The sequence below is a fragment of the Culex quinquefasciatus genome, chromosome 3 (assembly GCF_015732765.1).
Source record: "Culex quinquefasciatus strain JHB chromosome 3, VPISU_Cqui_1.0_pri_paternal, whole genome shotgun sequence".
Classification (NCBI taxonomy): domain Eukaryota; kingdom Metazoa; phylum Arthropoda; class Insecta; order Diptera; family Culicidae; genus Culex; species Culex quinquefasciatus.
In genome coordinates, this window is record NC_051863.1 from 11,252,938 (window position 1) to 11,270,006 (window position 17,069).

The 17,069-nt window shown below is 38.4% G+C and overlaps 2 protein-coding genes and 1 long non-coding RNA gene across 4 annotated transcripts; 2 read left to right on the forward strand and 1 right to left on the reverse strand.

Annotated features, from left to right (window-relative positions):
* Positions 1-383: 383 nt before the first annotated feature.
* Positions 384-906, forward strand: LOC119768591. Its single transcript, XM_038258676.1, has 3 exons — positions 384-444; positions 572-778; positions 872-906. Exons 1-3 carry the CDS (start codon positions 384-386, stop codon positions 904-906), a joined length of 303 nt encoding a protein of 100 aa, XP_038114604.1.
* A 2,455-nt stretch (positions 907-3,361) lies between these two features.
* LOC119768870 lies at positions 3,362-4,810 on the reverse strand. 2 transcript variants are annotated; one of them, XR_005278268.1, is made up of 3 exons: positions 4,601-4,810; positions 4,370-4,407; positions 3,362-3,720 (listed from the first exon to the last, which is right to left on the reverse strand). It is a non-coding gene; the product is annotated as an uncharacterized LOC119768870 (long non-coding RNA). The 2 variants fall into 2 exon arrangements; XR_005278267.1 differs by having other exon boundaries at positions 4,370-4,428; positions 4,601-4,616.
* Positions 4,811-5,245: 435 nt separating this feature from the next.
* LOC119768594 lies at positions 5,246-6,389 on the forward strand. The gene is made up of 3 exons (XM_038258689.1): positions 5,246-5,277; positions 5,391-5,893; positions 5,986-6,389. The coding sequence occupies exons 1-3, from the start codon at positions 5,246-5,248 to the stop codon at positions 6,387-6,389; spliced, it is 939 nt and encodes a 312-aa protein (XP_038114617.1).
* Positions 6,390-17,069: the final 10,680 nt, after the last annotated feature.

Below are 17,069 nucleotides of genomic sequence, written 5' to 3' on the forward strand. Positions count from 1 at the left end.
TACCGCAATCGAAATGTACCGGTTTCATGTATTTTTGAGTTTAAAAAAAAATCTTGAATGAAAAGCACCTCCGAAAAAATATTTTTGAAAAAATGAGAAATCGTCAGTTGGATTACTTGGTAACAATTCATTTTCTTCGATTCTATTTTTTGTGAGGCTGTATCTCATAGACTAATTGCCAGATTTTTAAAGTTCCAGAGAGAATATTGTAGGAAATTTTCTCTTTTTTTTATATTTTCCTAAAATATTTTTTTAATGATCTCCTAAACCAGATTTTGCTACACAACGCACTCGACATGCCTCGAAAGATTGTAACCAGTGTGTCTGTAGTGTTCGATATCGATGTGACTCGTCGCGTATTTGTGTAAATGTAGTGCCAAGAGATGTTCGTGGTTGTCGACGGAAAGCTACCTGGACGTCTCCCAGAACGACCAGTCCCACGCAGTGCGTTGTTGCCGCTAGCCACCACCAGATATCGTCGTGGAAAACATCGCACGAGAGATCAGCAGGGGTGGCGAAAGAGGGCGAAAAGAGAGGAAAGTTGGCGGGTCTCGGATCAGGGGGGGTTCAGGACGAAGTGGCCAGGATTGCGCCACCATTAAGTCCGGTGTTGTACGACGAAGGAGGCTGTCGTCAATCGCAGCCGAAACCGAAGGCCAGTGTCCCGGAGTTGGACCAGCGGCCGCAGTGAACCTGACCGTGTCAGGAAGTGCCCGGAACCGTGCTACGTTCCGCGGACAGCGAAGAGCAGGAGCTGCTCGAGATTTGGACATCCCAGGTAGGATGGTATTCCCCACAACAACCCCCCCTAGTGAACCTTGATCCCGACCGCCATCGCTCTAACGCCATCTTCAAATCCCTCTTGCCCTAGGACCTCTCGGGTTTATCCCAAGTTTCCCCCCGTGAAACCCCGTTGGTTTCTGCCCTGGCCTTGCCATATCCGGCCCGGCAGACCAACCCCGAAACCACCAACCGTCAATCCGTTGGTCGGTGCGTCGCCAAGCCGCCACGTAACCTCCGTGTCCCAAACCCGGACAATCCCGACGGAGGCGCTGCCTCGTCGAAGCCTGCAGCACCGTTACACGCTCAGGAAGGACACGGACGGCTGGCGATAGGTCCGAGAAGCAGCAGCAGAAGTCGGAGGGTCCATCCGACGACCGAGAAGCCACCCCCGTTGGCGTACTGCAGGAGGAGCTCAACGGTCATCCGGACGGAACAACGACGACCGCAGTGCAGATCGGGGCCCCGCAGCAGATCATCGGTGCACAAGGAAGTAGGAAGAAGGATCGTGTGAGGTAGGATCTAGGAAGTAAGGAAGTGGGAAGGGAGACGTGCTAGCGAGGAGTTAGGAAGTGTGCCCAATAAACCGTCGACGGAACCCCGAGAAATAAACGTAGTTTCCTTAGACGACTGCGGATGTTTTCTTGGCCTAGCTTAACTTCGAGCGTCATGCCGATCCTGGGTTTTTAAGGAGAGTCCCATCGGTATCTGGCTCTACCTATACTGGAAGCACAGCTCAGCAACCTCAGTTGTTATACTTGGCGCCCAACCAAAATAGCTTAGGTTTCGTAGGCTCGGGAAAACGCTACATTGATAGGAGGTCGACAGATTCTCTGGGAAAACTTCCGCAACTCAACTAGCACAATTTTCAAAAATCTTAAGCTACTGTAAGCTACAAAATTTATCTAAAACTGTTTCGTATTTGAGGGGTCTTGTTGATGTTCAAGAGAAAGTTAACAGTCAATTGAGAAAAGACACAACTTAAAAAAGTCGGAAATTACAAATTCTAGTCATTAATTTTAAAAAGTACCTGAAATCCGGATCATTTTTGATCTGTGGAGTGCGATTTTTCCAGACTGTAAATAAAACACCGGACAAACAGAACTATTTATTTGGAACTTAACCTAATACAAAATGAAACTAACTGTGATAAACTGTGATTGAAAACATTAGCAGCATGAACAAATTGTAGGATTTTCTAATTATTTTTTGTCTCTTTTGAGATTACTTCAGCTAGAATATTTTAATTACGCTTTCGCCAAGTGCAACCAAAACTACGAATTTTCAAATTAACAGGCGATTGCCTTAAACTAGAATAGTAAATTAACACGAAAGCGAATCATATTAGTTCTTTTCTTTTTCTATTTGATTATTTGAAGCAGGTGCAGAAGTTGATTTTCGAGGAACTGCATTCACGATGATCGATGAGTTGACTGTAACCCGACATTTTTGGCAAGACATCTGTGATCACGTTGATCTGTGATAAACTTCTGTGATATTTGCTGAAATGAGAAGAAAACATAATCATTTAGTACAATTTGAAAGCTTTAAAAACTTTATCTTTGGTGTTGCACGAAAGCGAGAGTGATTTTTTTTTACAATTTTTAGTGTGTTTGAATGAAAGGATAGAATGAATGATGCGACAATTGATGATCGTACCCTAGAATGAAATATTTCAAAGAATTTTCCACCCACCACCCCTGGAAAACATAATATTGTTTATGTATGTGTGTACAAGTTATGTACTAGGAACGGAATGTGTACTAAAAAGTGTCTTAGTCTTGATAAACATGAAAATAAAACGTACTAGAATGAAGAATTATAAACAAAACGAAAGCTTTAGAGGAACTGTGAGAGTTTTGAAACTTTGCACAGTAAAAAAAGGAATAGAAATTTAGAGCAAAAGAAGCGCTTAAGTGTTGTGAGAGATTTGTCGTTGATGATGAATGAATGTTGTAAGAGTTTCCATAACACAAATTATGTTTGGGTTATGAGAGACAGGAAGAAGTTTTTACCGTAGAACAATTTTTACTTGAAAGTCTGATTCTTTAATAAGAGTTCCTAGATGTTTCCACCAAATTTTGTTCAAAAGTAAGAATGTCAGCAGAAGGCTGATTGTAGGAGAGCTCGGTAGAGTGTTTTGTCCACGTGTAGTGGATTGTTTATGTTGTTGTTTGTGAGGCAAAACAACGAGGTACTAGAACTACTGAAAAGCCCTCAAAATTTGTAAGTTTCAGTCAGAATCCTGTTTGTAAACTGTTAGACTGGTCAGTGGGTTTCGAGGAAGTCAAAAAGTATTTTTCTTCGATTCTCCAGCTGACTCAGTTCGCTAGGTGAGCATTCAGTGATTCTTGACAACTTCATTGTGGTGTCTAGGAACGTGTTAGGTGTTTGTAGATGTGTGTTTTAGAATGTGTAACTGAATGTTACGTTTTACTTACCTGTTGGTGAGTGTGTTGTGTGTAGGAGTAATAGGGAGGTGCGAATGTTCGGCCAAATTATCCCTGAAATTGGAGATTAGGAACAGAAATTAGTTGGGGACGGAAAGTGGTACACTTGGTGCATAGTTACCTCTGCTAAGTGTTTTTCTAGAGGTCTATGTTGTCCAAGGTCGTACGTTGTCACTCCAAACCAGTCTAGTTGTCTGTGTCCGTTTGCTCCAGGGTCAGTACTGCGAGTTGCAGGACCCATAATTAGCCCATGAGTGGCAACGTTGAAAGTGGGAGTCCCGGGACAAATAATGTTGAAATTTGTTGATGTTGAGGCACAGGTTGCCGATTTTCGAGGCTGCTCGTTGAACATTCGACGGGATGGCGAGTCAGTGCTCAAATGTGGTGGCGGACTGCAGGACCCAGCTGCGAGCATGACTATTACAGCTTCGTCAAGTTATGCTGCGCGTTTATGCTGGTGTACTGAGCCGCGATGTTGGGTATGTTGTACCTGTGAAGAGTTGAAGTAGTGAATGCCTTGTGAAACTTGGTGGATTTTGGATCGAAGTAGTCGTTGCTGTTAATAGATTTGTCTAGCAACACTACCAATCTTTCCCTAATCATAACGCCAGGTGTAGCAGGTGAAGTCACGTGTGTTACGTGCAAATGTGAGAATGTAGTAGTTGTCAGTGTCAATGCTGATTGAAATTTGAAGAAGAGGAATAGGAAATTGAAGAATGTCTGAAGAAATACAAAACAAATTGGAGACTGCAAGAAAATTTTATGAATGTTTGGAATTGAATGGATGAAAATTGTATGAATGAATGAATGAACTTTGAACAATGAATTAAATTCACGTTTGGTTGATTGAAAGTTTTTCGAACCTAGTCATGGCACTGTTAAAAAGTTTTTAGAGTTGTGACAAGGTGAGGGAGCAATAAATCAACTAAATTGTGACGATGTATGTGCAAAATAAATGAATGAAAGGAAATGACCTTGAAACGATCGTAAATTTGCAACACTTTGTGAACGTATAAATCTCAAAGGTTAAACTTAAAAACTTGTTGAAGTTCAGAACCCACAAAATAATTCACTTTGGTGATAGTTGATCAGAAGATCGTAAAATCACTTCGCACTTATTAGAATTTCACTTTACTTACCTTTTTTCGCATAATATCCTCATAAAACATACCATAACCTGAAAATTAGAATCACATCCCTGAGAAGAATCCATCATAAAACAATCAAGAATAGCAACTTTTGGGTGAAATTTTCATAGAAATGATCACTCAGGCCCACTTATCGATCGATGATTAAATAGAAATTTGATAAAAAATCCCCAAAAGTGCCCAAAACTTGAATATTTTAGGACTGAATCTTAGAAAACCTACCACGTTTGTCCATAATAACTTTTAATTTGTTTTGATCTGGTTTGACAGTTCGATCGTTCGGCAAAGTTTGCACATACACAGATGAAGAATGATAACAGTATCAGTGAATGAAGTACTAGATCGGTAGCGCACTTTCCGACAGTGCATCGCGCCGCGCGTGAGTCGTAACGCGTGTGAAACTTTTCAAACCGTACTTTGGCGGTAGTTTGAAATTTGTATTTTTTTTTTTTTTTTGTAAACAATCCGGATTCAGTAGTTTGATTATTTGTTATTTATTTGCATGCTTTGAAAAATGATAAAATCCAATAAAAATCTGCATGCGTAGAGTTGAAAACATTGTCAGACTTTTCTTTAGTTTTGACTTGTATATATAATTTTAATGTGTAAATATTTTTGTGTTGTAATTTTTGTAAATATTTATTACCAGTTTTAATTTGTGTCTCATCGATATTGGAAGTAGTACAGTGTTTGAATTGCTGGAGGCTAGAGTTGTATAAACGTTGAAGGCCAGTAAAAAGCTACGGCTTCTAAACAGAACGGAGTTGGTTTCGACCGATGATGATGTCTTATGACCCCGATTCAAGCCCACACTGCATGAAATGTTACTTGACCTTGGCTCATGAATGGGACTTAGTAAAATCCAGAATGGTTTTCATAAAGCTAGCAACTTACAGCAAGTAAAAGAATAAAAGATCTTTGCAAGTTGGACTAGTTATTAGTTTTGGGTTCAGAGAGACGTGGCAGTTTATTACATGTAGTGTGTAAAAAAAAACTTGCTAACTCTCTGGAGTTCGCAATTTTTTTTAACCCGAGCCGGGGGAGAGTGTAACCAGTGTGTCTGTAGTGTTCGATATCGATGTGACTCGTCGCGTATTTGTGTAAATGTAGTGCCAAGAGATGTTCGTGGTTGTCGACGGAAAGCTACCTGGACGTCTCCCAGAACGACCAGTCCCACGCAGTGCGTTGTTGCCGCTAGCCACCACCAGATATCGTCGTGGAAAACATCGCACGAGAGATCAGCAGGGGGTGGCGAAAGAGGGCGAAAAGAGAGGAAAGTTGGCGGGTCTCGGATCAGGGGGGGTTCAGGACGAAGTGGCCAGGATTGCGCCACCATTAAGTCCGGTGTTGTACGACGAAGGAGGCTGTCGTCAATCGCAGCCGAAACCGAAGGCCAGTGTCCCGGAGTTGGACCAGCGGCCGCAGTGAACCTGACCGTGTCAGGAAGTGCCCGGAACCGTGCTACGTTCCGCGGACAGCGAAGAGCAGGAGCTGCTCGAGATTTGGACATCCCAGGTAGGATGGTATTCCCCACAACAACCCCCCTAGTGAACCTTGATCCCGACCGCCATCGCTCTAACGCCATCTTCAAATCCCTCTTGCCCTAGGACCTCTCGGGTTTATCCCAAGTTTCCCCCGTGAAACCCCGTTGGTTTCTGCCCTGGCCTTGCCATATCCGGCCCGGCAGACCAACCCCGAAACCACCAACCGTCAATCCGTTGGTCGGTGCGTCGCCAAGCCGCCACGTAACCTCCGTGTCCCAAACCCGGACAATCCCGACGGAGGCGCTGCCTCGTCGAAGCCTGCAGCACCGTTACACGCTCAGGAAGGACACGGACGGCTGGCGATAGGTCCGAGAAGCAGCAGCAGAAGTCGGAGGGTCCATCCGACGACCGAGAAGCCACCCCGTTGGCGTACTGCAGGAGGAGCTCAACGGTCATCCGGACGGAACAACGACGACCGCAGTGCAGATCGGGGCCCCGCAGCAGATCATCGGTGCACAAGGAAGTAGGAAGAAGGATCGTGTGAGGTAGGATCTAGGAAGTAAGGAAGTGGGAAGGGAGACGTGCTAGCGAGGAGTTAGGAAGTGTGCCCAATAAACCGTCGACGGAACCCCGAGAAATAAACGTAGTTTCCTTAGACGACTGCGGATGTTTTCTTGGCCTAGCTTAACTTCGAGCGTCATGCCGATCCTGGGTTTTTAAGGAGAGTCCCATCGGTATCTGGCTCTACCTATACTGGAAGCACAGCTCAGCAACCTCAGTTGTTATAAGATGTCTTTTTCAGTAGGGGAGCTGGGGGTAAGACGGCCAGGCGGGGTAAGACGGCCACCCTACTGTTTTAATAAGTATACTAATGAATATTACTAAAATGTTTAGCAATACTGTTCCTCATGCTAAATAATGCATATGGAATCACCTTTGTCAAAAATATTGTTTGAAATAGTATAAAAATAGCTCAAAATGAAGAAATAATTTTTGAACTTGAAACTGGATGTAATTTTCATGAATTACAACTTAGGTATTTTTGTTAAATAACAATATGTTTTCCTGTCTTCAATGTTAAATTGAAGTTTTCCCTAGATTATGTCCCTCGAAAAAGTTCAAAAAATGCGATGAACTGTTTACAAAAAATGTTTAAAAAAATAATTTATTTGGGGGCAAGACGGCCACCTCCTCCGGGGGTAAGACGGCCACCCGTAATTTGTAGATTTTATTTGATATAGGTTATATTTTTGACGGTTTTTGACTATTAAGACATATTCGTAGATAAAGGAAAAGCATTTTCAATAAAACTATCCATTTTTAATCAAAATGCTGTTAACTACCGTTTCGACAACATTCTTTACTGTGATATAGCAAAACTCATTGAATAGTATGAAATCCTAGCAAACTTTTCACAAAAATCGCTAATTTAATATAGTTTACATAATTTTGATTTACTTATTCTAATCGAAATACACAAACTATTTTTATTGTACCAAATTGTGTTTGTTTTGTAGTAAAAATTCATAGTTTTTCATAAAATGTGGTCGCAATAATATGAAATTCACTGAGCCAAAATATGAAATTTTTTAAACAGCATTTTTCTTCACATTTGAAACCTGATTTTTTCCAACCAAAATAGTTATGATGTTCAGAGAAGTCTGTTGAACCAACCATGTAGGTGTTTGGGTGGATTTAGCAAAGTTATTAAGTTAATTTATAGCACTGGCCGTCTTACCCCACATGGGTGGCCGTCTTACCCCGCGTATTTCATATATATACGATTTCAATTATTTTTTTAAAATTGCTGAAAAGTATTGAAAATTGGTTTTTAGACCAACTAATTTATGTCATTTCTATAATGGACTAGTAGTAGAACAATATGTACGTAATTTGAGATCAAAATAATCTGTTGTGTAAATTTTATTAGACTTCTCCCTTAGGATGGCCGTCTTACCCCCATCTCCCCTACCCAAAAACATATATAAAAAAGTAACAAAGTTTCATCTAAATTGAGAATATTAAACTTAAAAATCGCGTAAAAAAATTGCGAAATTGAGAGAGAGAACCACTCTTACAATTTAATCTAAGTTAGTTCAAATCGATTTTACAAGTTTTTTCGATGAAAATTAAAATTTTTGTCAATATTTTTATTGACTCCTGATTTGCTTGGAAAGTTTTGAAGAAGGGGGAGGGGGACAAAATCGTTGTCTTACTTTGGATTGTTAGGCTTAAACACAATCTCAAAAATGCTTTAATTTGATTTGAAAATTTCAAATTCAAGATAGCGGCCAAAATAATGGTGATGAAATTGATTTGAATTTGATGCTTAAAAACGAGATAAATATAATGAGAAAACAATTTGTTTTGTTCATGATTTGGTTATCCGAAGTTCCTTAGAATGGGAGCAGTCGTGGCCGAATGGTAACGATGTTCGCATTGTAAGCGAATGGTCCTGGGTTCGATTCTGCTCCCAACGAAAAAATCCTGGACTTATTGTATTCTGAAATGACTAAAATACATGAACCTCACGGCGGGGTTTGTTCGGATTCGTTATCAAGGACTGAATTATCTGTTCGGACATAGGAATCGGGGTGGAGAATTACACATAGATATCTAGTCTTTTTTTTTAAGTCCTATAGAGTTATCTACGTGCGCATGTATTGCGTGTACGTACACGAAAAAAGTGAGGTTAAATTTTGTACCAGCCAGCAAAACAAATGGTGCGCTAGTGTGTGTGAGATCGGGCTTAGATAGCTCTATGAGCTATTTTGTTTCATATGTTTATAGGACCTAAGAAAAAAAAGTCTAGATATTCACTATAGATTTTTTTGCAAAACCGTTTTCCGTGAAGTGACCATCGGAGGTAGCGTTCAAGACACCCTGATACCCTTGCATCTGACACATCGCTCTGTGTGTCAACCAGCTGCTGCTGTCAAACGCCGCACTGTGGGTGACCTGACTGATCAGAGTGGGTGAACCAGGTTGTGCAAAACGCACACAATTTTCAGCTCTCTTGCTCCGGCTCGCGCACCGGCGTATGTGTTTGTGCGGCCCGTGTACGTGTGCTCTGGTCCGCTCCGCTCTCTCGGCAGGGTCTGTTCGTTCGTCATCGTCGTCGTCGTCGTCGCCGTTCGCTCCGTGGGTGCAGCTCTCGACGGACTGCTTTCGAACGGAGATTTCTCGCTGAAATTGAGGTGTGATTGTGGTTTAAATGTGCGTTCTTTAGTGCCAGATGTGATTACTAATCGAAGATTGCTTTCTTTACCTTGCAGGTGATTCGCCGTATGTCGCCGGAACCTCGGAAGATGATGGCGTGAAAAGAAAAGACACTGTGACTAGGTGTGTGCGTGTGTGTGTGTGTGTGCGCCTTTCGGATGAAGAAAAATGCTAATGTATACACACTAGCGCCGCCACCCTGAATCGACGGTGTTTCAACGAAGCAGAGTCGACAGTGCTACTACTGCTCTTACTCACATCTGGACACACAGAGCGGTGTGGATATCGAACAAATACACGAACGCGCGTAAAGTGTACTGAGGGTTGTGTGAGTTTGTGTGGGAAAAAAGGACGATAAACCTTTTGGAAAATAATAGACACACCGTGTAGAGTGCGCGAGTCGTCGGGAGTGGTGGTGAAAAATTAAATTAAAGATCGATTTTTTTTCGCTGTCACTGTCTGTTTTTCTTTTTTCGAGTTTGTTTTAAATTTAGACTGCTAATGGTCGAGCGTGGCGAGGCCATGTTTATGATGGGCAATTTGGTGAACCTTTGACGGTACACATAAGATCCGCGCGATGAAACGTACACACCTACAGCCGCGGAACGTATCTGCGCAAAGATAGTTCGGCTTCGCGTGGCCGTACTTGGGAGTCAGCAGCGGGGTCCTGGTCGGGAATGGTCAAGAACACTAGAGGTCACAGACCAGCAGCAGGGACCTCTCCGTGAGCGCTGGACCGTGGGTGTTACGAATAACAGTACCACCGCCCCGCCCGCCCCGTCCTGTGCCCAAGTGTCTATTACCTGTCTCGTTGAATCACGCGGTGATCATCGATGTGTCAGTGAAGCTACGAAAGCCTAGCCAGCTTGTAGTGGTGTTGAAGAAGAGACAGGTGAACCTACACCCCAAAACATACAAACACTGCTGTACACGGGCCTGGCCAGCCCGAACCGATATGGTGGTCGTCGCGGCAGACTGGCGACAAATGTTGAATTTTATCTGAGCATAAGGATCAGCAGTTGTGCGGGGTTACAAGGAAGAAATTGCGAGGAAGACATCGACCACGTCGATAGTGTTGGTACGGGCTAGATTCCTGGTTCCGCGCTTGTATCTGTAAATACGTCCGTGTGCCCTGTGGATGTCATGCAATTTAGCCAGCAAAAAAAAATAATCAAGTGAAAACATAGAGTGCATAATTATATCGCCTGAGATTGCTCTGCTAAACAGATTCCACAACCAATTATCGTACTTCCTCTTTCTCAAGTGACGCGAGAGCAGACAAGTTGTACATAATATTATCCTTGTGTGTAAAATATATTCAAATTATCAAACTCCTAGTGACAACGTTCCGTAGCTAGCAGAAAATCCCACAAACAGAATCAACTGAATCGCCTACCGATCAATTTAGCGAAGAAAAAGTAAATCCCAACAGTGAAACCAAAATTGTTGTACACATCAGTGAAGTGAAAACAGTTATCTGGTTCGGGTGTGTGACCTCCATACCACACCACACCACAACACTGCACGACTAGGAAGTGTTTGAAGATGCGGCAGTGTCGTGACAGCAGCCAAAAAGCAGTACAACAACAAAATCAACGCCAGCAGCAGCGTGAAGGTCGCGAACGGCGTGACGTTGCACGGCAGACAAGGTGAGTGCTAGCCATAGATATTATAGAGCGGGCAATGTTTCATTTTTGCCAGGCAGCAGGCACCCATTGTGTGTTGACGAAGTGGTGGTGTGTGTGTCTGTGTGTGTTTGTTCGGTGTGTGCCATTCAGTCTGCGATTCTCATTGCGAGGGTTGAGATTTTTGCAATGGCTGCAGCTGAATGTAGTTTATTGGTTTTCGAATTCGAGGTGTCGAGTACTCTGGCGAAGGTTGCCCTTTTTTGCATAAACGGAAGATTGCTTTACTTTATATCTTGTTATTTTTTTTGGATTTGTGCTTTTGTTATACATACGGAATTAAAATAACATTGTTTTGTTATGTAACAGTGAAGTTCAATTTCAGCGACATAAATTTGGAGTCTGTCCCCTTAAATATGAAATAATGTTTGACATGACACAATCTTAATTTTCCCTGCGTTATCTTTAACAAATCACTAAATGAATTCTAGATTACTTTTTTAAAACAACCAATGAGCCGTGGGTTTCCTATGTACGTGGACCTTTTGATAAAGTAAGCGAGAATTAACTTAAATTTCGGTCCACTCAATCAGGACTGCGAGGTTGCGCATTTTTGCCAAATCCGGCTTTTGATAATTTAACAACTCGATCGCCGACTTCAACTCTTTGAACAGAATCAACTAACAATGCTATATTAGGCCGCTGCAAATATTTTTTGAAGTTAATGTCCCTCGACTCTGGTCGGGGTCGAAAGGGGGGCAAAAAAGTATTGAAGAGATTTTTTTCTCCGAAAAATAGGAGTTGGTAGGATAAGCTACATACTATCAGAAATGAACATAAACTAAACAAGATAAATGCAAATAAAAATACTAAAAATGAAACAAGAAAAAACCAGAGAAGTTTTGAATGTTTTTCTAAAACAAACATGGCCGCCAAATGGCCGATTGGGGATGATGCCTTCCAGAGCCTTAATGTTAAGTTCATAATTTATATTATTGGATTAATCAGATGACCTGAATGTTTGATATCAAGATTTATTTATAATAATATTAATTTCTGAAGCATCTGGAATTACATTACTTGTTCGCTAACTGGGCTAAACGAAAAATTACGAGGGGACCACCAATGCGTAATATTTTTCTGATGAAATATTAAAAGAAAAGTTGCTGAAATTAATTTACGAGCAATTCCAGCTCAAATCTGGATTTTTTCTAGTACTTTTGTACCCGACCCTCTTCGATTTCAATGAAACTTTTAAGACATGTTATCCTAGGTCTATATAAGCCATTTATGTGTATATGGAGCCAGTTGCACTCGATAATAACATTTGAGAAGGGCGTATGGGTTTTAAATATTTTTGTATTTTGTAAATTATTTATTGCTGTATCTCTAAGCCATGACATCGTATCAAAAAGTGGTCGAAGACAAACTTGTAGGAAATTAGACGAGCTTTTTGAAAAAAAAACAAAAATACACTGAAAGAAATATACACGCCAATTCCATGAGATTTTTCAATTTTAAAGTTTAAAAGTTACATTTTAAGGTGATATCACGATTTTTTTTCGTTCAGAATTTTTGTGAAAATAGCCTAAAATGTGACAAAAAGACTCACGAAAAATGCAGGATGGTATCTCCTAAAAAATCTCTCCTAAAAAATACAAAAATAATTTACTAAAACTGTTTTTTTTAAGTGGTCTAAACGTCAAATTTTTTTAAAGCCGATAGTGGGAATCAATTCTACAGACAATTTTACATAAAAGTCTCAATATTGACCGTTGTCCTATGTCCAATCCTTGTGAAGTTACAGCGGTTTTAAAAATAAAAGTGTTGACAAAATAGTTTTTTTTTGTGGTTTTTGGCAATTTCTATATGGCAGACTTGATTTTTCAGTCTCGTAAATATTTTTATCGGAAAGCTCGTCCAACTTCCCGTAAGTTTGCATTTGACAGCATTTCAATTGAATGTATTGGCTTACAGATATAAGCATAATTACATTGCTCATAACTGAAAATTGAATATTTTATTCAGTGTAGTACAAACCTGGATAGTAAATAACCTCACGTAAATATTTAAACGAGTCAAATTAAAAAGCTGTCAAAGGCAAACTTATGGGAAATTGGACGAGCTTTCCGGTAAAAATATTTACGAGACTGAAAAATCAAGTCTGTCATAAAGAAATGGCCAGAAACCTCTATAAAACTATTTTTTCAATATTTTTATTTTCAAAACCGCTGCAGGGTGGCCACTCAAGTAGGGAAATCGGGAAAGTCGGGAAAAAGTCGGGAATTCGCCAAAATCTGCCAACAATCGGGAAAAAGTCGGGAATTTATGAATTTTTGTCAAAAAGTCGGGAAAAGTCGGGAATTATAAGCACGCTTGATTGAAAATTAATTTTTTAACTCTTGAATAATTTTGTCATATTTTGTACAATTCTCAAATTTAATTCACTCAATTCTGCTTTAATAACTTACTTTAAATTTAAGGTTCTTTTCACTATTTCAATATATTTGAGTATGGAAAAGCTGTTTAGTACATTCAAAATCTTAATTAATATTGGAGTCTTTGACACAGATCTTCATAATATTTTTCATGAATCATATGATCTCTATAAATTTTTGTTTATCATACAAGAGGTAAAGTTAATGAAAAACTAATATATAAATAGAGCCTAATGGCCAGCTTAGAGGTATGATTCTATTTCATTTTGTCACATAGATTGAATATTTGAAAACAGTTTCCAACTTGAGTTTGGCAATGTTTTTTTAGTAATTTTTTTTTAATTGTTTAACTAAATTCTTTAAGTAATTAAAATATATTTTTTTAATGTTGCCGTTAAACTATTTTTGTGAGTATGGTAAAATTACTACTATACATATAGCTTGATTTTCAGTTTTCGGAAAACTTAAATATCGAATAAAATCCAAAATTTAAAAACTTGTTTACGTTTTGAAAACATAAAGAAAATTTTGAAATTGCAAACAAATAATCCAAGAAATTTAGAGTTATTGCAGGGTGGTTAAATCTTCGCGATTTTCGCGATTTTCGCGAATTTCGCGGATTTCGCGGAAATCTAAATTGCTCTCACCGAGCAGGATTTAGATTAATTTGCGTTCTTTCTTCTGGAAATACTAGATTTAGACAAACATTTTCGGTAGCCATCGAAATCTACGTTGTATTCTTGAAGATAGACCCACAGGAACATTCAACAGAAATCCGCGAAATCCGCGCCGCGAAAATCGCGAAATCCGCGAAGATTTTTAACCACCCTGTTATTGCAAAACTGTTTAAAAAAATTGTCTCTTCAAACATTTTGCTTAAAATAAGTGGTAAAACATAAAATCATATCTAACTGAACGTTCATCGAAAAAAAAACAGTTAAGGGGTTACATACATGTAGAAAATCACAAATTTTCATATTACAGAAAATTTATTGAAACCATATTCCATGATTAAACTGAGTTAGAGACGATTTTAGGCTCAACATTTTGCCGTGCGCAAAGCGGACTGTCAAACTTTCTGAGTGTTTTTCTCGAAACACCGAGTTGATTTACGGGAGCCACGATATCTCGAGATGGGATGAATCAAATTGGCTTAAATTTGGAGTATGGGAGTCGTGTGAATCTCGTGTGCATGACGAAGCCAGATTTTGAAATTTTACTTTTTTTTTAAAATACAGAAATCAAAAACTGACGATTTTTTATATGAAAAACAGAAAAATGTTTTATCTTTTTTTAAAATAAGTTTTTTGAAAATCGGCTTTCGTCATGCACAAAGAACTGGTTTAACGAGTCTTCACCGAAATTTTGAGCCGATTTGGTCAAGGCAGTGTTGAGATATCGTGGCACCCGTTTTTTGAAACTTCCAACTTCAAATAGCTATATCTCGGCAATGATACAACCAAATGTCTTCAAACTTGTTTTGATAATAGATAAAAATGTATATTTTAATATCCTGAAAACAGATTTTAAATAATATTAAGTGTGTACTCACACAAACCTCTGACATTTTTGTCGATTTACATGTATGTAACCCCACTAGATAAATTAACATTGATTTAAAAAAACAATATCAAAAATTACAAAATTAAAAAGGGAAACAGGCAATTTTTTTTATGAATTTCTTGACATTTTTCTAAATCCTTTGAATGAATAATTTCAGCAATTATGTTTTAATCATTCTTTGATTTAAAATGATGATGAAGTTTAAAAAAAATAGGAACGAAATTTTAAGTTCAGTTATCTTTAACTTTTTGTCATTTCCAGTTAAAACGAAGTATCAAAAACTATTCTTTTGCCAATTTAAAAAATAACATAAATGTTATAAGTATTGTTGAACTTTCGATATTTTTTTCAAAGACCAATTGTTTGTGTTTTTACTCTGAATCATTATAATGAAGTTCCATTTGTGAAGTTTTTTTCAATTGTTGTTTAGTTTCTGTATTTACAAAAAAATCCTATATTTGGATTATTTTTAAATTCATTTTATTTTTTTTCGGTGGTTAATATTGACTTTTCTTATGGAAAGTTTTTGGTTTAAAATAATTCTTTAGATAAGAAATGCCTATTATTTGAGCATTCTGGAAAAGTCTGGAAAAAGCCGGGAATTTGAAAATGGGATTTGAGTGGTAAACCTGCCGCTGTATCCTGCATTTTTCGTGAGTCTTTTTGTCACATTTTAGGCTATTTTCATAAAAATTTTGAACGAAAAAAATCGTGACATCACCTTGAAATTTAACTTTTAAACTTAAAAATTGAAAAATCTCATAGAATTGGCGTGTATTTTTCTTTCAGTATATTTTTTTCCGAAAAGCTCGTCTAATTTCCTACAAGATTGTCTTTGACCACTTTTTGATATGATGTAGGGGAAGGTGGGGCAAGACGACCATATGGGGCAAGAGGAACAATCGCTCATACGGCCGTAATTTTTACAATTTTGATTATTTCCAGTATGAGGAATTGTTGCTAGCAATGCAATTAGCTGATTCTACTACCACATAACCGCCAAAACGATGTAAACGCCACGGGGCATGAGATTTAATGAAGTTTTTTTCAAAACCTTTGTTTTCTTATAATATTTGGAAAGTACAAAATAAGGCTTACGGTTCGATTTAAGGCTCATTTTATCAAAATGCTATTTTTCCTAGATCAGTAGTGTCCCTACCAATGACTTGCACCTATTATAAAGTATGATTTAACTTTTGGCTATTTTTGTTGAGAGCTTTTAAAAAAACATGTTCAAGTGGGGCAAGTGTACCATATGGATTTTTAGTATGGAAAAAAATACGAATTGCTGCAACAACATATTTTTTTTTGTGAAATAAATACATAAAAGTACTTAAAAACTGATAAAAAAATTGTTTTAAAAAATGTCCATACAAAATATAGTGATTTCATGAAAATTTACTATTTATCATCTGAGTAATATTTTTTTTTTCGTAGAAACAATCACATTTTAAGTAAAATATTATTTTTTAATCTAAAGATGAAAGAAACGTTTCAAATACAATCTTATCTGAAATATCTAAGTGATAACAGTTCAATTGTTAGCAAATTAACATGTTATTTCATGCATTGTTCCTCTTGCCCCAACGGGTTGTTCGTCTTGCCCCACTAGTTGAGAAGAACGTACGGAAAATCAATTTTTTTAAAATCAATTTTTTACATTAAAAAACAGGATTTTTTAAAAACTTTTTCTATCAAAGTCTTAGTCAAGACCTGGAATAAGATGATTATAAAAAAATCCGACAGATTTTTTACGTTTTTGATGGGTTATAACGAGCATTTCCTTAGCTTGTTACACTTGCCCCACTTTCCCCTAACGGCTTAGAGATACAGCAATATATAATTTACAAAATACAAAAATATTTACAACCCCTACGCCCTTCTCAAATGTCATTATCGAGTGCAACTGGCTCCATTTACACAAAAATGGCTTATATAGGCCTAGGATAACATGTCTACAAAGTTTCATTGAAATCGGAGAGGGTCGGGTACAAAAGTACCAGAAAAAATCCTGATTTGAGCTGGAATTGCTCTTACAATGCTTACCTTTCATATTTCTTTAATTGTGACTTGAAATTTAATTAAAACTTGATTTTTTTTATATTTATTGAACATAATTTTTGTATCCATTAACCCCTCGGTCATTTCGGTTTGTTTTTTTTTGTACGTTTGTCTGCGCAGTTACAAAGCTGCTCAGTTAAACAGCGCCCAGTTACCGAACATGTACTGTAGATATATCCTAATAAAATTAATTAAATATTTCAAAAAGGTTCCTGCCACAAGAATAACTTCAATTCGTTTAAAAAAATCGTATAATTTAAATCGTGAATTTATGATTATAGAATATGGATTCATTTTAATC